Source organism: Cataglyphis hispanica, chromosome 13, assembly GCF_021464435.1.
Source record: "Cataglyphis hispanica isolate Lineage 1 chromosome 13, ULB_Chis1_1.0, whole genome shotgun sequence".
Classification (NCBI taxonomy): domain Eukaryota; kingdom Metazoa; phylum Arthropoda; class Insecta; order Hymenoptera; family Formicidae; genus Cataglyphis; species Cataglyphis hispanica.
In genome coordinates, this window is record NC_065966.1 from 3082457 (window position 1) to 3108298 (window position 25842).

The 25842-nt window shown below is 39.0% G+C and overlaps 2 protein-coding genes across 4 annotated transcripts in view; one reads left to right on the top strand and one right to left on the bottom strand.

Annotated features, from left to right (window-relative positions):
• LOC126853913 (RING finger protein 17-like) overlaps nucleotides 1-25842 on the bottom strand; it is a 133500-nt gene that overhangs the window by 92244 nt on the left and 15414 nt on the right. Inside the window, exon 1 of one of the 3 annotated variants that reach the window (XM_050600093.1) lies at nucleotides 4335-4355. The exons of the other annotated variants lie outside the window; for them this stretch is intronic. The gene's annotated coding sequence lies outside the window, so the exon portion shown is untranslated. Of the gene's footprint in view, nucleotides 1-4334; nucleotides 4356-25842 lie in introns of those variants that run through there. 3 annotated transcript variants of the gene reach the window in all.
• LOC126853937 (uncharacterized) overlaps nucleotides 6384-25842 on the top strand; it is a 32396-nt gene continuing 12937 nt past the window's right edge. Inside the window, exon 1 of the mRNA XM_050600151.1 lies at nucleotides 6384-6663. Coding sequence (XP_050456108.1) covers nucleotides 6609-6663 — 55 coding nt within the window. The 5' untranslated portion in view covers nucleotides 6384-6608. The remainder of the gene's footprint in view (nucleotides 6664-25842) is intronic.

A 25842-nucleotide genomic window follows, 5' to 3' on the forward strand; every position in this document is an offset into this window, starting at 1 on the left:
AAATTTCAGGGAGATTTCCGAGCGGATATTTCGTGTGATGGCGTCGTGGCGCCGCGAGAAAATCTCTAGCGGATGATTCAACGATGGCTAATGGCTATCCAGCCAGAGCCGGTGCACGTGCAACGCGAATTTAATTTGGTATACCTGGATATTGCCGGCGCTAACGCGTCCATATCTGCCCAGAGCTATCCTAAAACGCCAACAAGTCTCACGTATGAAAAAGGAAATCAATTAATAACGATCCATTTTCCGCCGCGCGGAAATATCTCGAATGTGTGTGATCCAAAAAGCGATATCAGGTAAAACGTATTAATTATATTTGAATAACATGTCTTGCGCGTGAATTCTTAATTCTATGTGCAAGAAAAAAAAATTCGCTTAAAAATTAAAAATAATGTCAATACAAGCTTATAAATATCATTTTGTAAAATTTCTAAATAAATATAATTATTGTAAATATATATGTAGATAATAATATTAAATTAAGATCTTAAATTTTATTTATTAATCTATTGCTTATTTAAATAAATGCAGCATAAATTTGCAGTCATTGCATCGCTATTTAATGCGATTTAATTAAAACACTAAATAATAATCAAGTTAGAAACATGTTAAGTGAAGAGCGTAATCTTTCAAAATATGTCAACGTACGAGCAATTTTTAAAGCAAAAAAAGTAATAAATGAGAAATTTAATGTATATTAAATATATAACTATTTGTACCTCCTGTGTGCGACGTGCGCAATATTGATCATCAAACATGACATAAATAAAGCAAACAGATAAATGAAAATGAGAAACAATTGCTCGATCAAATGGGTAGACGATATTGAATGATATTTAGTTCGTAATATCACTGACGTATGGCATGTAGAGATTTCGATTTCGAAATGATGCGTATATCGAGTGTTCCGAAAGATATGCAGCACAGCGACAATATATTTCGCGCATAATTTACATTATTTTTTCGTTCTTTCTATCCGTCTTTATCTTTCTTTCTCTCTCTCTTTCACACAATGTCGGGTCTCTTTCAAATAAATTCCCACAGCAAAATTTAGACGCGGTATACACCTTTTGAGAGTTTTGGGAAACTCCGTATATAATCCGACGTTTCGCGAATTTTTCTCGGTCGTGAAGTGCTTTGTGCCGTTGAAAAATACTCGCGACAGTTTCGCGCGCAAATTCTTTTCATTACGAAAAGATGGAAAGCGAGTCCCGTTGGAAAAATAAAGAGCGGCTCCACGTTCCCGCGCGATAAAGGAGTCTCGCGTGAGAATGGCGATCGTTATCTCGCGCAGGAAATTCAGACGTCGCGTGAATTAGCATGAATTCAATTAAAGTCTCGAAGAGAAAATTCGATAAAAGCGCAGTCTTCAATTGTCGTCAGTCGAAATAAATCGTAATCGATTCGTTACAGAAGTCGATAGACACTTTTCTATTTCGAAAGCACGATTCTTTATCTCGAGTGATGACAGCCCCTTCTCGAAAGAGCGTATCACAAAAATTATAATATATCATTCAAGTTCGTGTAATTTGTCCAACTTTTCATTCCGAGTAGAAAGTGATAGATTCAACTGCTGGTTACGTGATGAACGTGTCCTGGCCTTGAAATAATTAAAGCCTTGAGAGCCCGTGAAAGTGACGAGATGAATACATGATAAACACGATTGATATTTTTTTAGAAAATACGAAATATCTATGAGTTCAAGAAAAAGAGAGAGAGAGAGAGAGAGAGAGAGAAAGAGAGAGAAAGAGAGAAAGACTGGAATTTCGTCACATGAGATAACGTACTTTTTAAAATAATTTCAATCGCAATGTAAAGAGATATGTATTACTTTAGCATTAATTTCAAATCGTTTTAATCTGGATTATTTTGTAAATATGGATTATTTTTTAATGTCATATAGAAATTATCATCATTTTTCAAATGATAAAATATTCAAAATGGCAGTTTATTGCCTGATTTTTAATGCGCGAAGTCTTATCATAATATGCTTACGACGATAGATGGTAAATTTGCGGAGCGCCGCAGATGTTCGTAAAAAAAAAAAACATGAAAAGTCAGATTTGGATCGTATCCAAATGTAATTGGTTTCGTCGCGCGCGAGAATATCGCACCGAACACCGAAAGTTTAAGCAATCATTTTGTCATGCCAGAATTCATATCGTTACGATGAATGGGTAACGGCATTCCGCTCTTGCATAATGTTAATACAAAACTCACTGTCGACAAAATATAAAAAGTATAAGTTGTCTGAGATATATTATTATTGATCTGTGCCTCCGTATTGAATCACGTCAATCCGGATTTCGTTAAAGTAATTCAGCGTAAAGGTAAAATGATCAAGATACGAAGAAATGCAATGCGAGTATTCAAAATAACAATCACAGAGTAAACTATAGATTTGTTTCGGCGCCTCAGGCAACGGTCTATCTAACTTGTAACTCTTAACTTGGCCTTGAACTTGTAATAATGACACGCGTCCGCATACATGACTTAAAATGCCTTTCACGAATTGACAATACGTTACGTAATCATTAAGGGTACACGATCAAGATAAAAACGATCGAGATAAAACTCGAAACTAGCACATACATTTAGACATGTAAATTATTTTATATGATGATTATATAATTTATATAATTTATATATTAATATATAAATTATTATATATTAATAGGTGAATTTATATATTAATTTATATAATTTATTTAATTTATATAAAAAATTAAATTAAAAAGAATATTGTTTTCATAATTAATTTTACATTATAAATATAGTATATATGTAAAAAGAAATGATATTCCGTGCAAAATGAATAAAAAAAATTATACAACGATCTTCAAATGATTGAAAGGGTGAAAGGAGAGTAGCTTTTTAACGGTAATGAAGACGGCGCAATATAAAATACGCTGCGATGCGCGTGAATTGAATTGTAAATGTATTTTATCTAACGAGAATATTCTTGATTAATGCTCGAAGGAAAGAAAATTTCGCGTTAAGGCTACCACTCAATTCGTTACGTCTCTTTAAAACAAGAGAGCACTCGCAACATGGGTCAAATTAACAGTACGCGGCATGTTAAGCGAGGGAAGGGGACTTTAATATACAACGTCGTTGTCCTTATGAAACGTCGGAGAAAGTTGGTAAAATGTTTTCCTCAGGTAGATCGCGAAGGCGGTGGAAACACGAGCGACGGAGCACAACGGAGGTTAAAATTTCATGCAACCTCGCCTAGGTTACACGTGAGGAGCCGTGCTCTCGAAACAAAAGCGACATGACGTAAGCAATTGCGAGCGCGTGCCGTTCCGACCACGCGTTCTCTGTCACGGAAATGCATTGTATCGTGATAATGAAAGTGAATTGTAATAACCGTGCAACAGTTGTACAAAGCCACCTTGACAGCGCAAAAAAATAGCGAAAGAAATTTCGGCTATTTCTTTTTAAATAATCTTAAAGAGAGAAAGAGAAAAAATTCGCGCGTTATTGATTATTATATACATAAAAATTACTAATCAAATTAGCAATTAAAATTGTTTATATGCCGTTGAGTCGGTTGTTAAAATTAAATTCCGCACAATGAAATTCACATCGCGGACTCGAATCGCTTTCCCTAAAGAATGTCTAAAGAGTACCTTGTAACACGCTAACTAGTATTTAGATGTAAATGACTATTCATTTGCATGTTTAACTCGTTTTCGTTTTAACTTTTTCTCAGTCTGTCGACAATATGTTCTCTGTGGTACAAGTAATTTACTCGCAATTTTTAGAGATTTGCGTTCGCACGTAAATGTTTTTTAACGTGTAATTAAAATTCGACAAAATTAGTAGTAATAAAAATTGTATTACATTCACTTTTTATTTATTTTACCTTGTGCGTATTTCGCTGATCATCTACTCTTTCGTAACGTAAAGCTTTAAATTTCACTGGAATCTATGTCGCGATAATGGAGTCGAGCAGTCGCGGCGATGTAAACTTTCGTAATGCAGGATTCCGCGGTGCAACGGAACGTATTCATCGTTCACGCCCTTTTGTCGAAGGCGACTAGGTCGTCCCCTCTTTTCTCACCCTTCGCTCCAACCGGTATAACTGGCAAGTTTCAAGTGTCGTTGGAGAGACTATTGCTCGCGTTGCTTTCTCCGTCCTTCTCCGGTCGCTCGTGCTGGCATTTCGAAACGGAAGAGACAAAGAGCTCGAAGTCGCGAAACAATGAGACCTGATATCGCACGGTTGAACTATTACTACTACTACTCTTCTCCCTCGCCTTTTCACGTCGACATCGTCGACGTGTCGACCCGTGTGTTATTGTGCGCACATCGGGGAGAATGTTTACCTAATGGCGTACAATTATCGTCCCTGAAAAACTCAATCTCGCGCCATCAGACGGTCCTTTCTTTTCCATCCTTCCCTCCCGAGCTTTATGGAATCAACGTTTTAGCATCCTCCCCGGATGAATTAATCCTCGATGCGCGTTAACCGTTGAAGACGAACGCAGATGTTTACGCGTAAATTTCTGCGTTTTCTTATAACCGCGACGGATGGAGATTTCGCATTTTATTCGCGCGATGCGAAAACACACAGCGTAATGCAAATTCGCGTATTTTCAACGTTTCGGATCCTTTTATTTTCTTATGCATTCGCATCGCGCAGATGCGACAAAACTTTCACGACCCGACGACGTTGACGGAAAGCACCGAAATTCTGACGGCTTATATAAGGTCACTTTAATTGTCGCGGGTGCGTGTGCTCGTTATGCGCGACGGAGACAATTTCCGCGTTCGTGAACATGCCGCATGAATCGTAACTGACTCTTTCGGCGGAGGGACGATTAATTCTGCCAAGACCGCGCGACCAACCGGATTTCTATGCTTTCGTTACGAATGGAAATTTTTGTTTAATTTCACCGGCGGCCGCACACCTGAAAAAATAGCACCGATAACGGCCGCATCAGCAGCCGCGACAATAATTGTCGCCCGTTGCTGCGGAACTGTTGTCCGGCGAAACGCGTTTTTTTTCCACGATTCATCGCTTCTCCCATTTCTCGATTAATTTTCTCGCCTCTACGTCCCCCTCTCCTCCACCTCTTCATCAGTTACATATATCCGATAGGAAGTCGCTGCAAGATTACTATGCATTCGAGGAATGACCATTTTATGAGGCATCTTCCGTCTCGGTTTTAATGATCTGATGCAAGAGAATGGGATTCTTTTCTACGCGGAAAGACTAATCGTCGCATTTAGAGCACGGACTCTCTTGCCTCTCTCTTAAACTGCGCTCGTGCTTTTCCCGTTGAAAATAGTAAGATTCAACGTCCGAACGAGTATAATTACTTTTAATCGTAGGAATATAAAAATTATAAAAGAGATTGATTTCACTGCTCACTAAACATAGATCATCAATCCTCGTTTCTCACGCGCAAATAATTTGATCTAATGGAAAGCTAGGCCATCTTATGAATCACGCCTAAAAAGTTCCTTTGGAAAGTATTTAATGTAATCAAAAGTAGACAATTACGCGGTAATTATAACGGACGCTATGCATTTTCTCCTTTCGATACGCCTACGAACTCTTTAGTTCGAAGTAACGCTTATGCTCGCGAGAGTTAATGCGAGCGATAAAACCAAAGTTGACGGCGCAGGAGCGAGACTCATTGTCAGACAAGAATAAGAGACAGCCTCGTCGGGTGCATTGGACATTATCTTAAGATTTCACGCGAGAAAAGCAACGAAATTTGAAGGATTGTAAACTCGGTTTCACGTTCTTTATGAGAGATAGCACACGGAAATTTTGTTCCTTTGCACGCAGCTTAGCTATACGTACCTCTTCTCCGTTAAACATGCCGTCGAATGTGCTGTATGCATTCACAAAGCAAAATAACGTTTCACGACGACCTCACTTAAGCATATAGACAATTGAGATTAACAAGATACGTTTTCTAACAATAAATCATTAAATTTGACATTCTCTTAAATAAATCAAGATTGAGAGATGAATAAAATGAACAAAATATTGAATAAAATTGATAATATAAATTTTTGATATAAATAAAATAAATAATAAAATTAATAATGTAAATCAAATAAATAATAAAATTAATAATATAAATAAAATAAATAACAAATATAATAATATTAATTGATAATAAATTAATATGTGATAAAGAGAGAGATATCAAACTATAGCGATTAACCTATCGAATGATCATTTTCGAGGTTTCAAAGCGTGTCGACTCGTCTCAACGCTCTTGTTCGTCCGAGAATCGTCGGTCGGCCGTGATCGTGCAACGGACGCTATCTCCTTCCCACCGACCGGCGAAAGGCGACCGCGGCCGGCAAAAGCAAAAGTCAACGTACGTACGTTCAGTTCCGCTCCGAGGCGACGAGGATACTACCGACAGTGTGGCATCGAAAGGAGTCAGTTTCCGCGTAGTCTTTGGCACGTCGATCACGCCAGGTGTTGTTTACCTACCTGTCCGCTCCGCGTATCTTTACCTTATGCGCGAAGGAAAGAGAGAGTACAGAGAGACGTACATAACAATAAGAGGCAAACATATACATACAGGAACGAGAAGATCTTCGAGAAGATCGTCGAGAAGATCGTCGAGAAGATGCGTCCGTCACACCGGCATGCTCACCGCGTCCGAATCGTGCTGTTGTCGCTAGGTAAGTACAAGAATCGCATACAATCCACCGGATTAGTTCTATAGCAAATTGTGCGCGGGTCAATCGGCGAATTTACGCTTCGATAGACGCGCCGATGTCCTAGTCCCAGAGACGCTACGTGAAAGTCTAGCAACGAAACTTAGCCATCATCTCGGGAAGAAAGGATACGGTCGAATATAGCAATTGTGTAATTAGCGTAACATCCGATAGTATAGTAAGGCATATAAAATGTAACGCTCGAACGTGTATCGATCATCCGAGACGTTCCCATTGAACACGCTTAGATGTTTAAATATTTTTAGCTTTATTAGTTGTAATAAATAAATTTATAAATGTCATTAATTAAACAAAGAGTGATCGATTGATCTTCATTACTCAAAGTTAAAGTTAATTAATAATAAAAAGTATTAATTAAATAATTATTATTAGTATAAAGTAAGAAATATTACTTTGACCATTTTTGTATGGTCGAAACTTGCCGATCCTAGCTTATCGATTCATCACATTGACATGCTGTCATTGTAGAGATTGTCGAGATGCATTCTCGAAATGAGAAACGCATGATCGCGCGGAGTGCGTATTCCAGAGCGCGATGTAAACACGCGCTTGATACGTGCCAAGATCCCGAGGGAATCTCTGGAGAATCGAGGACAAGCGATTAATACCGTACTATCTACACGCCCGTTTCTCCACAGATCGGAGAACCGGCAAACCCCACAAGCTGGAGTCGTATCTCCGGCTGATGTCAAGCATCGTCCCCGTCGTGGACGATGCCGACATCGACGACGGTGGCGACGGCGAGAGCGGTGTCGGAACACCACGGGGAAATCAAGCGTTCTCCGCTTTTATTTGCATAAAATGATAGGACTGACCACGTCACGTTCGAAACGTCGGCCTCGCTGATTTTCCCTGCGAATTTTATTATTTCCCGACACACGCTCGCTTATCTCCTTCCGTTCCGTGGCATTTCGATTTCGCGGAAACAACACGGCGACGACGGTCATTAAGTCGGATGCAAATGAGAGAGGAGCACGCGCGAAGAAATTCCCAACGCGAATCATTCTCTCCTGACGTGTCGCACAATTGAGCAGAATCGCAAACTTGAAAGAGGAAGAGGAATGTAATTGCGAGTAAAAGGAAAAGAAAATTCGAAAGTTTGGGAGGATGCCAAATATATACTTGACGCAAAAACGTTTCCCTTGTAAATCTCTCGTTTTTATTGCAGTTGCTCGGTGTTAACTAGAATCGCTCGTGTGCTAATCTTAAAGACCGTGCGAAATAAAGGACGAGTTTGTGGATAAAGGGAAAGAATTCAGTGAAGGAAGAATCTCAAGTGCAAAAACGCGTCTCGCGAATACATAAATTAAATTACACATCCCCAAAAGGATGTCAAGGCGAGTAGCTTGTACCGGTCGCGTGTTTTAATTTTTTTTTTTTTTTCGCTCGCCGTTTACACAATCGCGCCAATTTCACGCGAAAAAAGGTGAAGTGTTCCGTGTACGACATCTCGTAAAATCCCTGAATAGCGTTCGCGTCGCGTCACGAAACGAGATTATAGCGAATTCGCGATAAAACCTCTGGCAGTACAAACTAATTCGCCACTCGGATATTTTTAATTCGCGCGAGAGACTCGATGTGAAAAGGAATTAAAAAATAAAAAAAAAAAAATGGAAAGAAAAATTGTTTTCGCCAGCGATTGTAACCGGGCGGGAGAGAGCGCGGAGAGCCGTATGTGCGCCTGTACAAACATTATCGGACCGAAATCCCGGCTCGGAATCCCGGCCGTCGCTATCATCCCCAGCCTGTGCTATCCCGAGCTAGCTGGCACTTAATCCCGGCAAATATAGTCGGAATTCCGCGGCATTGTTGCGCGCATACAATGAGCGGATTCGAATATTACCGTTGGGCTCGTCATACTAATCGCTCTGTCGCTGAGCTATACCGCGATTAATTATCGGCTGAGCGCGTCAAGTCCAGCTCGCGAGCGCACGCTTGAGCTCGCGAGCGAAACTTGGGACGAAATCAATTTTCGTTGGATACAAATCCCTTTTGCTAAAAGCATTACCCGGCGATCCGCAGTGATATTTCCGTTCGACAAACGTCATTGTCGTCATATAAATCCCGCGAAATATTAACACTGGACGAACGCGAGCTAGACGGAACTGGATCGCGGCACAATATGAGCGAATGTAGCTTTTCGCGTATAAGATGTAAAACTAAAATTTAATATAATTCTCTGTATTTAAATTACGATCGCGAGATTTAAGAGATTGGGCGCGTCCAAAATGCATTTAAAAGATAACTTTTGTGTTCTCGATACAAATAGAGTATCTCAGAGAAACTAAAAATTAAGTGGAGGAAGTACGGAGGCTGCCAACAATCTGACAGTTAATTTTGGAAGCTCGCCAATGCTAGATATAAATCTCTGCAAGTGACCAACTAAAATCAAGTAGCTGAAATATTTATGCGAGAGTCTAGACAGGATATTATGTAAACAGTTGGAATTGGAGGATTTTCGGATCACTCGACGATTGTGTCCTTGAATTAGCAAATCTCAAATTATAATATTGCAATTTACAATTTAAAATCTTATATGTGGGTCGAAATACTCAAATCATCTTTCTCGTTACATTCTCGCGGCTGCTTTTAAAGTAGCTATGCTATATATTTTCCTTTGCGAAAATCAGACGTCGACAGAACGGCGACGGATCATCGATGAATTTTTCAGCTTAAACCAGAAATCCCTCGCTCGTCAAATATCAGAGTCGGTCCGAGATAGTTATAGTCAATATCGATGCGCTCGGGCGTATCCATTAAATCACTCGATATTGATAGTAGTTGTAAATACGATACGTGAGCCAAAGATCCTTGCGATACGTGAGCCAAAGATCCTTACGATCGCCCGTACAGCAAACGCTGACAAAGGTCTTCAGAAAACTCTATGCGACTCTTTATCCACCTCCTCGCGTTCCTTCCTTTCTACCCTTTTGCAGAGAAGAGAAGAAAAGAAAATGAGAGAGAGAGAGAGAGAGAGAGAAACGACCACCCCTCGCGTATACACACAAACTCTCCCGATCGTGAAACTCCGCGACGGTGTGTTTCATCGTGTTACGTGCTAGCTCGGGTCGTTTTTCTTCTTACAACGGAATCGATTTCCGCCAACGAGGCGATCATAAAATTTAACGACGTTAATTCGGGGCCCGCCGGAAACCCGTATCGCTACGAGACAATCGTGTTAAAGTGCGTCGACTATCTCGGAAGAGAGTATAAAATCTTGCGCTAATTCCTCGTCAGAGCTTATCTTTAGAGGTGAACTAAAATATTTTTCAAAGGAAAATCGAACGTACTTTAATAAAAAAAAAAAAATAATTTTTATATCACTAAAGAATATAATATATAAAAAAAATAATTATACTTTTATGAGACCGATAACGGTCAATCTTTGATACGTAAAAGCATAATGCGCCTTTTAATATGGAACGGAAAATAAATATGGAAAATAGCACACGAGAGGAAATCGCGCAATACTTTGTATGCGATGCGTGGACGTTTACTCGAGGTCTTCAAAGAACTGTTCTCGTCATTCTTGTGCGCTTGTAGCTTGCGTATCCTTTCGAATCTATCCTGCGATTCTCAGCTTAGCGAGTGATAGAACTCGTGTGGTACTTTAGATTCTATTCGTAGATCTTTTCTAGATTACGGCTATAGCAAAAACGGAACGAGGCGAGCTTAGACTTGAAACAATCAGATCTGTACATGATCCTGCCGACTCGTTATCGGCGTTCCGTATCATCACATTTGTGCGATCGCGGCCTGAAATTCTCACTGCACGCAATCATACAAATAACTCTCGCACATCCGCGTTTTACTCGGAACGAATAGAAGAGATACGCATGACGAACGCCAGACGAAAGTTTATTTAACTGCAACGCCGGGGCCGCACGCGCGTTGAATCCCGCGCGCGACACAAGTAGTAATTTGTGTTCCCAACGAGTTTCTCTCACAAGTCGGTAACGAAATATCGAGTGTCTCGCGGCTTTCGCACGTGGGACTTAACAAGTTTACTTGTGCTCGCAGAATCGCGTCGAGATACGTTAATGAGCGACGATGAGCGGAGGGAGGAAAAAAAACGTGAGAGAAAAAAAAATAAAAGCTGAGAGGAAGAGCTATAGACTTGCGGGCTCGTTCGACAACAAGAAATCGTCGCGTGAAATTTGTATGCCGAGACAAAGGAACGCACGCGATATCTTCAGATATTGCGATAAAGCATCGCGCCGATCACGCATCGCGTGTCCGCAACACGGGACACAGGAAGCCCGAATGCGTCTCCATGCGTTGTACGCATGGGAAGTCCTCGTTAACGTGGCACGATGATTTTCATGCGTTTTTACTTTCGTCCACATGCTCCCGAGGACAATGGCCCCACCACCCTTCTCTCCTTTGCCATCAGACTTATAAGCAGTCTTCATAAATCTTACCATGCGCGCCGAACGCTGCTCGCTTTGGGAAACGAGAGACGAAACAATATACATATTCCAACGTTATTAATTAATAAAAGACGAGAATTTTTTTCTTTTTCTCTTAATTGTAATAAATCTTTGACAATACATTTATTTTTACCATTGCTTTTATATTCCTCGAAATTATATTCGAACAGGAATTCTCCAAGCGAGCCTCAGTAACGTGGAAAACCGTCAACTGCGTACGTTGAATAAAATAACGCATATAAATGTATTGGAACGAACGGCGGAAGTGTAAAGCAGCATGTTCGGCAAAGATCGAAATTGCCCGACTCACGCTTCAATGAGAGTTTTTCCATCCTCTATCGACCCGCATGCATGCACCGTTCGCGTTTTCGTGCATAGTATAAGGTTTCGCGCGGAGCACATTATTATCCGTACGCAAGTTTTCGCTTTTTCCCGCGTGCGTTCGCGAGAAGTATGTATACACGTTCACCTCCCCCGCATCGAAAGAATCGTCTCCTTCAGCGTCCACATTTTCTGCATGGCAACGCGCGAGCGAGCGTGTGTGATTTCCATTTCCTGCATTTTATTTCTGTTTTTTCCACGGTTCTCTCTCTCTCTCTCTCTCTTTCTGTCTTTCTTCTCTACATCTTCGCTCGCGATCTTCACCTTCCCCTCTTGCAATTCCACGCACAGGGTTTCTGCCCCTTTGTATTGGAGATCCGTAATATAAACTTATATACTCACGTACATCAGACTGCTTTCACCGCCGATTTAATAATTTCACCGCCGTTGTAATTAACGCAACGATTCGCTATTTCGCGAATTCTTATTCTGCGTTACGCGCTACAGCGTTATCGCGTAAAATTTACATAACATCATTGTAGAGGCGGTTACGTAGAGAAATTGAAACTGTGCGGGAAACCGACATACGTTTGCTCGGCAAAATCAAGAGTTTTGCATCTTATTTTTGGAATTAAATTCTATACGTAATAAATCTCGGTACTCACCGAGTTGCAATGAAAATAAAAATGCGAGACGGCGGCGGGGAAAAAAAGACGGAGATACCGATGATGCGCGATTCGATAATACAATTTACAATTGCGAACGATAGCGTATAAAATTTTTATGATAATCAGGTATCACACTGCAGTCGCGTTCGATATAGCTATACACATCCAGAATGCTCGGCGCCAGGATACAATGTAAATTGTACGCAAAAGATGAAGGCCGATAAGGACGGTGTACACAGTTTGATGACGACGTCGGTGATGGACGTGGCTCGAATTGAACGAACAATCTCTGTGCTCCATGTGGCCTCATACAGAGTGACGTCAGCCCGACTTAATCACTCGCGGACTAGCCGCGAAAATGGAATTTAACCCGACGTTGATCGCATTTACGGCTGCGCCTCTTCTCGTGGAAGTGACAGATTTGTTGGTTTAGTTTTGTATAAAAAAAAAAAAACGTCTCTCAAAATACGTGTTTTGATTTTGAAAATCCGCACAGAAATTTAATCGATGTTACAGAAGAAATTAAATGCCCGTTACGTCGCACCAGCGGATAATATTCAGCGACATAGAATGATATATCTGGCTGTTGTGGAATTTTTTAACCATCGTGAAACTGCGGATGATTAAACAATCTCCACTTTTGTTCGCATTCCCACGCCGAACAAATCAAACCGCGGAGAAAGAGAGAGAGAGAGAGAAAGAGAGAGAAACAGCTTCCCTGCATGCAAATTTCATGCATTCCTGTTTCGTCGAAATTACGTTTCTCTTACAACTTCCTGCAGGAAGTATTAGCCGATTGAGAAATCCGCTTGTGCGCTTGTCCGTTTGTCGACCGGCCGTTGCTCGCTCGTTAATAAATAGAATTCCTGGACGGTGAGCGATCGATACCCATGAAGGTGGAAACGAAGGGAAACGATAGTTATCAACGCGCACTTTCCAGCCCGCGGAAATATTGTCGCGCTATTAGTCAATGATAAAATGGTTCACTGATCGCAGCTATAAAAATCATTCTCGATGAGAACGTAATATATTATTATATATATATATATATGTACGTGCGAAATCCTCACTTTAAGTGATTCTCTCTAAACGCTTGACATAATATTCCTATCAAATTTACGTAGAAGAGAGTTGCAGTAAATTTTGTTTCTTTCAATTTACGCATCACATGCGTAAGGCAAATTAAATTAATCACACAAGCTCACGTAACATCTGTAAGATGACTCAAATAGAATCACTTCAAAACATAATAGCGTTTATTTCTATCTGCAAGACTTCAATTTCTCTAAGCTTATCTCGCTTTCAAAACGACCGAGACTCAATTACCATGCGAAAGGATTATTTACGCTTACGACGCGAGATCCGACGAACGCTCGTTCGAAAGTTAAAGCTCCGTGTCAGCGGTGATCCTGCCAGTCAGGAAGGATTAAACGTTTCACCACGGTCGCGATCGTTATTAATCAAGTGAGTGATTGATTAGAGAATCATCCGTGCGTTGAGCATGATAATAAATTTTTTCTCTCCTTCAATATTTGAACCGAGAACGATCGCTAGAGATGACAGGAAATCGTTAACATTATATTTATTACAACAAACGTCAAACACGCGTGCATCTTCGAGTATTACTCTCAATGAGCATTGCAATAACGAACCGTCATTCGCTGGTAAAAGCTGCACCACTTGTTGGCATTTGTGAGAAGCGCACGATATTGATATTTAGACAAACATGTATCTATATAACTTTATTAAAGCTTACTTAGTAACTTGATAACGCATCGCTCTCTGCTAATTTCGTTGTTTCTTTCCGCTACTTTGTGTATGTATGTGTATATTTGTAACAATAGATAAAATATATATATATATATATATATATATATTTTTTTTCGTAATAATATTTATAGAAATCGAGAAACTTAAGCCTTTCAAGATTAAAAAAATAAAATTTTAAAAATTAAAGCGTTTAAAAAAAGAAAAAAAATGTGTAATTAATATTTCTGAAATTGAAATTAAATACTATTAGAAATTTGAAAATTCTAGCTCAGAATATTTTGCGTGCTTGAAGAAAGTGAAAGTAAAACCATCTACGTTCAATAAAAATATCCTTTCAATTTGATTGCGAGCATACAACGTGTCACGAATGCGCGATTTAAGAAACTCGATAATTTCGATCTGGCTTCATTAGTGGTAATAGATGTCGATTGTCAGGTGACTTCGCGAGCCGTAAAAAGCGCGATTTCCACGGCATCGATTATATAGATGCTTCCGTGTTAAGAGTCGGGATATTGAAAACGCCATTGCCGTCGCGGGAAATGGTAAAAAGCGTGGCTGTCACAGTGAGAATACCAATTTGTGAAAATTTAATCTTGCATCCATCTCTGACTGTTGCGATGGCCAGTAACATTTATCGCGATTAAATATATTTCGCGTGACCATACATCATATAAATGAAAACAATATACGAAGAAGGCGATGGCAAAGTTTACACTTTCTAATGCATTACTTTTTTAACCAGTATTCCGCAAAACACACAGAAACAATGTTTCGTGAACATTTTTTTGAAGAATTATTTCCAGAATTTTAATTAAAACAAATTATTATTACATGGTTAAATCAATTTTCAATAATATCAAGATATTTTGTACGCAAAAAAGAACGCGCAATTGATAATATTGTCAATATTCATAATTAAATTATATTAATTATATAAAAATTACGAATAATTTTGCAATCGATAAAAAAATTGATAATAAAAGCAAATAAACTTTTATAGCCATTTCTAATATTTCCCGCATTATATGATATATCATAAATATTAATTTTATACAATTAATATTAAATATTAATATTAATTGTAACTCTCGTTTGTGTATCTGACTTATATTAGTAGAATCGATATACGCAGCAGCAAACATTTATCACTATTATCTATATATCGCCGAGAGAAAAAAAAAAAGAAAAAATTATATTTTTAAATAATCATATTTTTTGTATACTATATTTCTACACTTTCGTGAATCTACTCGTACACCTATGTCGTTGTCATATGTGAAAGTGCGACGAATTTCCCCTTGTGATGGATATTTGTTCCGATTTTAGATATCGTCGGGTTTATACGTTTTTCCGTTATCGTGGACAGTGCGCTTTTACATATCCCGACAGCTTTTCAAATACATTTTATGCCGTGCGGAATGTTGTGCACGGATTGCACGAGAGTGCGTCTCGACTTTTTAATAAAATTAATTAATTGCATAAACATACGCGTACACACGCTTGATGACACTTTACGTACATTTTTTACTGCGCCGAATCAGGATTAATTATTCCGGAACAATTTAAATGGGAATTGCGTGACTCTCTTTTCGGTCATCCGACATAAATACAAATTTATATAGGAAATCGCGAGAGACAGGAGAACTTTTCATATTTGCAAAATTCACGTAGCTCGCGTTAAAAATTCGATAGCAACCGAATAATTAAATTAATATATTTTAAGCTTTTAAGCGCGCTTTTTAGCATATACACAGAGAGTGAAACCGAGGCTCATGCAATTCCTCGTTCTGCAAGGGTAAACTTCAGGCATGCCAAACAATGTGAATACCAGCGCGTAGCGCGGTCGTGATAAAGTATGTCATAATTATATACATTTTTCTCTTCGCTTCACCACTTTTATCACGTTCGAATATCGCGGAATACAATCCTTCATCACGTGAATCATCCCGATGTATCCATTGGGTATTCCTGCGACTCTTTCCGCTAAACGTAGCGAGGCAAACACAATTTTCCGCTTCCTACGTTTCCTTACCGTTAACCATTCGGCGAAATTAAAGTCTAGGGATTCAATATGTCTCTCTTCTCCGGCATGTATAGCTTGTCCACGCAGATGAATAGATAGGTAGGTAGGTAGGTACGAGGGCTAGCCGAGGTTCAGGTATAATATTTCGGATAAAGGATATCGCGTATCATAAAGCGCGATGTAGTCGTCAAATAGAGGCGAGATGAACGTCAGGGCGCCTCGTCGCAAAGCGCGGGAAACGGATGCGAGGCGAGAGAAAAGAACGGAGAAAACAAGATGGAAAAAGAATAAGAGGCGAGAGACGGTAGTAGAGTGACGGTGATGATGGCGTTTTCGCCGCAACGAATTCATAACTTTGTAGCGTAGAAAATTTTACCGCGGCTCGTAAAGTAGAGGCATGCTATATACGATGCCGGCCAATCGGCAGCGTGCAAATAGCTGCGAGAACGGGCGGCGTCGTTTCGATGCAAGCGCGTATTTACGGCGGATGCGGCAAGATGATGGATCCGCGATGATCGAGAGCCCGATATCTCGTTCCGCGGAAATTACGATCGACCGTAGAGCGAAGACTCTCATGAATTGACGAAACAATTTTCGCCTTCTTTTTCGGATAAACGCAAAGTTGACAGAAGAGAAATGACAATTGAATGACGATTGATGAAAAAAAATAGCGAATAAATTGTAAAAACTTAACTATTTTTAAAGAGGGTTGTGCTTTTTATTAGAATATTAAAGATTAAAGCGATGAAGCAAATTTGATTTTTTTTTTTTTTATAATCGATTAGTTTAACTAAGAAAAATCAATTTTGAGAAAAATACATTTTTTAATTGTTCATCCTTAAAAAGAGAAAAAAAATCTTTCAACCATTGGAGTCTAAATATATAAACGTGAAATATAAAAGATATAAAAAGTCTTGTGTGAGAGATCTCTCGTAAAAATAAAAGAAAAGATCAAATTATTATATATACAAAATTCGTATATACAAATATAATATGTGTTATTCTTACGAATAACATCGTAAAAAAATTGTAAGAACGAAGGATATATCTCCGATACCGCGATATTTCTCAGGGACAAAACAACAGAGAATGCAGATTCGATTTCGTTTCTTCTTTAGAATTGCAAATGATAGTTTCAAATCTTGAGATTTTATCATATTTTAAAATTCGATATGACGAAATATACACAACATCGGGATTGCAAAAATTTGTATATCTTCATTTTAAAATTAGTATATTGAAGCCTTGAATTTATATGCATTTAGATGTCTGAAACCTTGAATCTCGCGAATAATATTTATAATACATAATTCAGAGATATATTCCAAAATTTATATTCAACGTGAATTCAACGTTGTAAATTTATGCATACATGACCATGACACATAATTTAAATAACATCCTTGAATCTCAAATGGTATTTAGATCACGATCAATTAACAATGATTAGATTTGCATAGAATTTAAATTTTGATACCTGAACTAAAAGCTGCGGAGTGAAAAAATTCGTATTCCTGGACGATTAACGCACCATAGATTCACTTTCTCTACAAAAGTTCGCAAAATTCGCAAAATCCGCACAGTTGCTTGGCAATATAACCGACTCTTGCACTTTGTTCGTGCAATCTAGCGCCAGCCGCATATTCGCGTGGACCATAAAAGATTGGATACCATATGGCTGGGGTTCGACCGAGAAACGACCGTAAAAGTCCATCGTCGGTGCTCGAAATTATAGTAATCCGGTGATATACGAGGCGTTTCTGTAACGATCCCTAAACGCGGAACCATAGACGAATCATATTGAACGCGACGGAAACACACGCCGGTGTTACGTTTCGTTAATGTTCGCGTCGCACGATCGGTTTTTCGATCAACCGTCCGGCGAACCCGTTATCATGCCAATGCGCGTCGAGCAAAATTCTCGTTCGCGTTTTTACGCCCCGCTGTTGTAATTTTACGATCGCGCAAACAATCTTGCACAGTTCAGCGAGTTCTCCAAGCGAATTGCACCGGAAACTCTTCCGAAATTATAAATCAGTGTACATTCCGCGTCTCTTCTTGCTTGAAAAAAAAAAAAAAACGTTTATCTATCAAATCGACCGCAGAAAAGGCCTTATAACAGCGTGTCGAATATCGTTAACGTGACTTGATTTCTATTTTTCGCAACTCGTCCCGCATTCGTTTTGCTCTCTATTAAGTGTATATCGTTGGTTACGATATAATGATTCGAATAAAAATTTATCTTATTAGACACACGATGGCGTCATATATCTGAACAGCATGTCCTTTCTCACGAAGAGAAAAATTTAATAACGAGATTATTACCCGTACATTCGCTTCCTCGTTCAAGCGCTATTCTCCGCGAAATCCGTAGCCTCGCATTTTTCACATTTTACATCAGATCTTTCGCATTCCGCAAAGTCAATCGACATTTCGATCGATCGATCGGTCGACGCGTATATTACGCAGCGATGCGTGCGCGAGTATGAACGGAAACCAAACGTTGAATTCGGTTAATGTCCTGCGGACAGGCGAGTAGATGAGGTTGCCCTGATGTTGATAGGTTCGAGGATGGAAGGAGGAAGGTAGGGAGAAAGCGAGGATCGAATCGAGACCGGATGCGAGAGTGAGGGGCGACAGGGTGGGCGGTTTACAGGCGATGGGACTGTAAAGCGGTAACCACAGAGCTCGGTACGGGAGCCATCAGGAACAGATTGCAACTCTCTCCACCTGCATCAACTATCTCCCCCTATCTTCCTTTCCTTCTCTCCCGCTGCGCCGCTATCCGTATTTATCTCGTTCCGCCTTCTCCCTCTCTCTCTCTCTCTCTCTCTCTCTCTTTCTCGCTCTCTGCACTTCTCTTTTACTTCCTCACCTATTATTCTCTCTCTCATGTATACTTGTATACGTCCTGACATTGCTGTCTGTTGCACCACCTCCAACCACATCGTGCGCGAACTATCCTGCTTACCTCGCGGGCACAAAATACCTGACAGCCCCATTGCCAGTCCTATTAACAGGTGTTAGAGTGTGCAATTAACTCGGAATCCCGGGGTCGGTCCGGGATTCGATCAAACACGCAGGTGTTTATGTTTCGCCGGGACGACATCGACAAAAAAGGAGAATCGCGTCGCAAACGTGCGCGCGCACCAGACCTAGCGTCGAAAGCTCATCACGCCGACGGTTTTTACGAAACGTCGACGTCTGAATTAATTGCGCGCAATTTGCATCGAACATATGCGAGAGAGAACGGCGTCTCGAATTCTCGCTCGCCACAAGTTTCTTGCATATGATAAAATTTGCGTTCATAAATCATCCTCTATTTAAAATTAAATAATTGAATAGTGTTCAAGACGAGTGATAAGCGCAAGATTTTTTAAATTTTTATTTACTTTTTTTTTATTTATCTCGTAAAAATCAGTAACGGCATATCTCGCGAGTCTAAGAGAGCATTTTTTTCAAGTGTGTTATCAACTCTCCATGTCTTGTCTCAGCTGCATCATATATACCGATTTCTTGTTCACCATATCGGAGTGCATGGATGTTGCATTGCAAGGCTACGCACGTATACCACGGATTCCGCATCCCTCCCAATTCGCATACTATACGGAGAGTATGGTGGACGAGAAGTGATACGAAAGGAAAAGAGATAAAGAATACGATAATAAAGAGAACGAACGAGGATAGAAAATACCGTGCGGTTGCGGCGAGAAATAAAAAAAAGAATGAATAAATGATGCAATATTTCCCCCCCCCCAAGTTATGTAGCCCGCGAAATATTATATTTTTCTATACATATTTTTAAATCGTTATCATTTTATCATCACACTTAAATAAAAAGATCTTACACACAAATTATTATTTAAATTGCCATTAAAAAAATATTTAATTTTCTATTTTAATTTCACAAATAAATAGGAATCTTTTATAAAAGTTATCTCTCTTAAAATTCTTAATTTCCTTTACTTTATATTTTTATACAATTAGATTTTATTTTATTCATCACCAATCATCGATAATTAAAATCATCCGTATTTCTGTCAATTTCCGGCGCATCCAAATCCATCCCAGACGTCTGTGTATCCCGGCGCGCTGTAAAAAGAAGAAGGGATAAACAGACCGCGCTACTGCAGTTGCCCCCTCCCCCTCATCCTAGCCGACTTTTACGACTGGCACTCAACGCGTTCGAAACAGGCGTCTCGTCCTGGATGCGCGCCCGTAAAACTTAATTGCTGCTGCAATCCGTATATATCGGCAAAAGCTACTGGTTACCCCCGACCTCATGTATCGTCCTATGTATGTGTACATAGGTACATACGAATCCATCGCGACGGAAAGCGGGAACATTGCACACGTATCGTTCTCATCACTCCTACTCGTCGCTTCTACATCCCTCTTCATTTCGACACTTTTTTCCTTTTTGCTTTCTTCTTTATTTCTCGCTCATCTGCGAGAATTTTCTCTAATCACCCTTGCGTTCATTTACATTCCTTCCACCGGTTTCTCAAATTTGATTATATTTCTTCTACGGAAAATATCACTTTTACTATCTGTTTATCGTTTAATTATGGAATTGTTTACACGATAAAATTTTGAAGCGTAATAAATAAAAAGAATCTTGTGAAAAATATCTGGGAACAATTTACTCGTAATTTATATTTCCCTCTACAGCACACTTGATAATTGAAAATATAAGCCCTAGACAAGATCAATAGATGCGGAAGCTTTCCATAGAATGATCGTCATTATACATCGTATTTTAACCATGACACAGACGATGGATTGACGGACGCATTATTATATCTCAAATGCACTAGAACCGTATTTGATCGACGATGAGACGTATTGAAGAGCACGTTATACCACAGAGATTCCTCTTGACGGCTTCGAAAAGCAAGGGAAGAGAGGCAGGACGAAGAAGTGGATGAAAAGCGAGATAAATGAAATACGAAAAGGAGAGCTGGGCAAATAAAATGCGTGAAAGAATAAGGACATAAGACACACTCATCGTGTCGATACAAATCGATGAGTTTAAATCATTAATGATATTAAAAACTCAATTAATAAATAAAATATATAGCGAGCAAAGATTCGAGCAATTGAATATTCTTAAAGCTTTACAAACCACTAAATGTCAATTTTAATATTCGAATCTTGACTCTTGGCCGAGCTTTCAAATTTGTAAAGTTTTGAAAATCTGTATTGTTGAAATATGAAAATTCATGGAATATCGCGTTATCGTGGAGATAACACTCTCGGCCCGCCGACAAACGGAAGAAGTTGGTAACATAAAAGACTAAACAAAATACGGGAGGCCAAACGTTCGATTGTCACGGAAGAGTCTTCCACTTCTCCTTCCACCCTCGAGCAATTATGCATAATAGGGGTAGCAGCTGGCCCGTAGCCACATCTACCTGTTGCACGAGGAGAGCCAAATCGCTCGTCGGCGTGAAACTACGGCACCGTTCAAGAGGTCGTTCCCGAATGGTAGGAGGTAGGACATTGTGAAAGAAAGAGGCCACGCGTCGATTTAGGGGTGGATTTCCGACATCCCCAATGGAATGGGAAACGCGAGCTCGTGCCGGGAGAGGGTCGTCGGGATCGGATTTCAGTTTCGTTCTTTCGTTCGGGGCAGTGAAGATGTTTCTCGAACAGTGCGTCTTATATGTGTGAAAACGCTGTATCAGAATAAATACATCTTCGAGAAATCGTTCTAAGAAGAGACGGAAGGGCTTTCATCAAACTAATTAATATGTTCAATCGGAATTTAATTAATTTTTCAGAGATTTCACAAAGATCGTGAAGCTCGTTCCGAAATGGCGGTAAATAATTAGTTGTTATAAGCATACTTGATATCCTATTCAATCTATTCGTTATTACGTGCAATCCTGAATCTAGTCAAATATGTTTTTTATATATCAAAAAACAGGAGTCGTGGGGTTAATTAAACATGTTAATTATAGAGTTGCATTTATGCAAACACAGAATGTTAAGATTTATTTTGCAATAAAATAGCTCACAAAAATTGTTAATATTTCTAAGAATAATTTCGCAAATTAACAGAGAATGTTCGGGAAAATAAGTATCTAAAGTTTGAATCAGATTTCAACCTAAAAATTTTAAAATGTCAAGATTTTCTAATTAAATTCTCATTTTTTTTGGGCTACATATATAACGTTACATGTGCACGTGTTGTGTGTGCTTAAAATCAATCTAATTACATTTACTATTTACACTAGTCTTCGACAGCAGTCAAATGTTAGTTTTCTCATAAAGTAACATTAGATACTAAATTGGTATTTTCCATGTCGCATTTAATGTCGCTGAGGTTTCGCACACAAGTCAAACATAGATGCGATTCAAAGCAAAGGTTGTGGGCAAACGAGTCGTGAGAGAAATCGAGGCTGATGTTTATGAGGATTTTCATGATGTGTTTGTAAGTCGTAAAATTTATAATTTACTGTGTCCTTTGCGCGCTGATACTTTCTAATGCACGAACTTTTTATGATATACTCGATTGATAATCCATTCGATTAATAATCTCTTATATAATAAAAAAATAATCGAAAGAATATTCTTTCTTGTTACAGAAAGCTCTGGAATTCTCTCGAATATAAATAAAGAATTTTGAGAGCGTACGAAATTTTATTGATTTTAGTATTTGATATTTTAATCCGCCGAGAATCATCGGTTTGTTTCGCATATTATTTCCGATAGCGATATGATTTGCGTTATAACTTTCCAAGCGCCTTGGCACAATTTTGTGAAAATCGTTAGCAATTCTAGCAAAATACTAATAATAATTTAATTTAACTATCTATTGCCAAATAAAAAATGGAATTGTCACTGCAACTTATCACATCTGTCAAGAATGAAATAGAAATTCCGAGTAAAGACGATAATAGAGATTAGCTTTCGCGTTGCGCCACGAAAACAAGCAGCAAACTAACCATTGTCGGTTGAGTTAGTTTATGATGAAATCCTAATACAAAGCCGACGGTATAATTAATTGCCGTCGTGTACCGTTTTAATATAATTATACGCGACTACCGATGTTATACTGCTAATTGCGAAAGTTCCTCCCAGTCCGGCGGCGCAATGTCGCGCAGCATTTCGCGCAGTTGATAAAATTCGCCACTGCGGAGAAGTTCGGGGTGATACGGCTAATATTTTCCGCATTTTCTTTTCCCCGTGGCTCACAATTACGCAAATGCATTACAGCGGCATCATGATACCCCTGCCACCGCGCGTGGTATCAACTCCGATCCCGAGTTCATATTTCATTACGCTTTTCTGCCGCGGACTCGGTTTCGCAAAAGTTTCATATACACAACCAACCCTGCGAATAACGGGGCGACAAAAAAAACTGTACCGAGGTGTAAACCGTATCATTGCGTATAGTTTTCAATAAAATATCTAGAAAAAATAGTCGTAAATAATCCATAATTTCAAGAAAGTCGATATTATGTGGCATATAATTATGCAAACTTTTTCGATCGAATTTTTGCGAAGCTGTGAGTCTAAGGATAAAAAAATTAACAATTTTGAATATCACACATCAAAGACCAATTAAATTATTGTACTTTATAAACATGCAAAATCCTTCAATCTCGCGGTGAAAGAACCAAGTAATTAATGTTCGGCCACTTCTCCCCGATTATGTAATACTGCTGGATTTCTCGACCCTATTTAAACTACTTTCACGATAATTAAGCATGCACTCAATAATACCGCTCCCATTTTTCTCGCTCGTAATTATCTGCCTATTGGCAAAATAGACTATTTGCCGATCGAGTTCACACGATTTTTTGTCAGAGCGGATATGTGGATACACGATAATTTACCTTGGATTTTCTTCGCGCAGGTTCCTTGTTGCCGAAGAGAGGCATGACGATATTTGCAGACAATGCGATATGCAATTTTAGGAAAATCTCATTATTTACATTGTTTGACTTTCTCCGACAATGATTGCCAGCCTCTCCCTTTTGCCACGTATTATTTACCGTTCGTATTTCGTTAATAATTTTGACAAATTATTCGAATTACAATTATTTGCGTTATTTATAAAATAAATTGAATAAATAAAAGTGCCTATATGTAAATATTATAAATATAATTCAATATTTGTAATAGCGCGAATTTTCAATGATTGAAAAAGCGCGAATACATTCTAAAGCAATAAAATTCCTGGTTCGATGTTTATATTCGGTGGAGCGCGTGTCAGCAGAGGAACGCTAATTCCGGCGAAAGACATGCGTACGCTTGTGATAGACGAAATGCGGTAATGTAATTTTTTGTGCATTCGATCCGTCCTCAAATAGATATACTCGGTGCGACGGGAGAGAGACTCGTGTGTTTTTTCGGAACGTGTGCCCGTTTCGGACTAGGTGAGCTTCGTATGCACGCGCTACGCGTGCAAATTCGATTCATTACGAGCCGGTACCGGTACTTTTATACCGACGTCGAGTGTTCCATATAATAACTTCCGCTAGAAAATGCGGAGACAAAAATGTAAATTTTTTTTATTAACGAAAAAGAGAGAGGAAGGTACGAATTCTCGACGGGATGCAAGAAGAAACAGCGGTGGCAATCTCACGTAGATTTACAGATGATCTACGTGACTCGAGTATTGCAAGACGAAGGCTTTAAACGCACTCGCCCGAATGCCGTTTCTTCCCGCGAGCGAATCAAATTTATCGGAAAGCAAACGACGCGCGACGACGAGCGTTGATAGGATTTATCCAACAAAGTGCGTCCATATTAATACAAAGTGACAGAAAATTTTTTAAAGGAAAAAATTTCTGCAGAACAAATGCAAATATAAATTCTCGTAAAAACCTGAAGATAGAAAATAGCTTTTAAAGAAATTTTTTTTTTTTTTTCATTCTAGCAAAATGTCTTAAACAATATAACAACACATGCTTCCTTCATATTCTTCCGCGAGGAGAGCGAAGTTTTTAAGCGGCAACGCAAAGTTGCGTACAGAGATGAGATTAGTAGCATAGGAAGAGATTCATTCAGTAGGGCGCAAGAAAATAATAATGACTAACATCTCGAGGGGTTATAAGAATGGATAACGAGCTTGGGGATAGCCAGAAGAAATTCAGTCATTAATTAGATCTCAGATATGTGGATATTAATTAATTATACTAATTATAATAATATAATTAATTGGCAATTCAAATGAACCTCCGAGTGTAGATAGGTAATAATGGCAAGTATGTAGATGGAATTTGCAATTTCTTGGCTACCTCGACATTAAAATCTTCGAATCGTAGCTCAGTTCCAATATTCATCGATTTCTTTGAATCGTACCTGAGATTCTCCAAGGATAAAAATCCGCGATTTCCGCGTTGGAAAATATACGAGCGAATCACATGCCATTTTCGTATAAACGAGAAAGCGATATAATATCGTGAGAAAAAAAAAATTAAACGACAAGAAAGTGATATAATCAAACGCGTTCACGTCATCTATCGACGTAAAGATCAAGCGATTCAAGGAGGAAAAAAAAATACTTCGTGGAAAAACCGACGCGATCCGACGGCTGCCGCAAAATCTACGAACCAAGACCGTACACAAACTGGTCGTCGCTTTCTCCGTACCTTGTATGTTACACCCATAAGTGATAAAATAACGAGGCGAACGTTTCGACTTTCTCGACACGCCGCTATATTTATGTTGGACGAATTCTTTAATGTGAATTCTAAAATGTTATTCGATTAACATGTGACGGCCAAAGAAAATTTTTATAGCTGTAGTTAAAGGACAGATAGAAGATCGAACATGTACATAATTGAAATATTTCGAGAGAAAATAAAAAATTTTCTAAACACATGGCAGAGAGAGAGAGAGAGAGAGAGCCTCCAAAAAGATGAGGATTCTTCAACATTCAAACGAAAGTTCAATT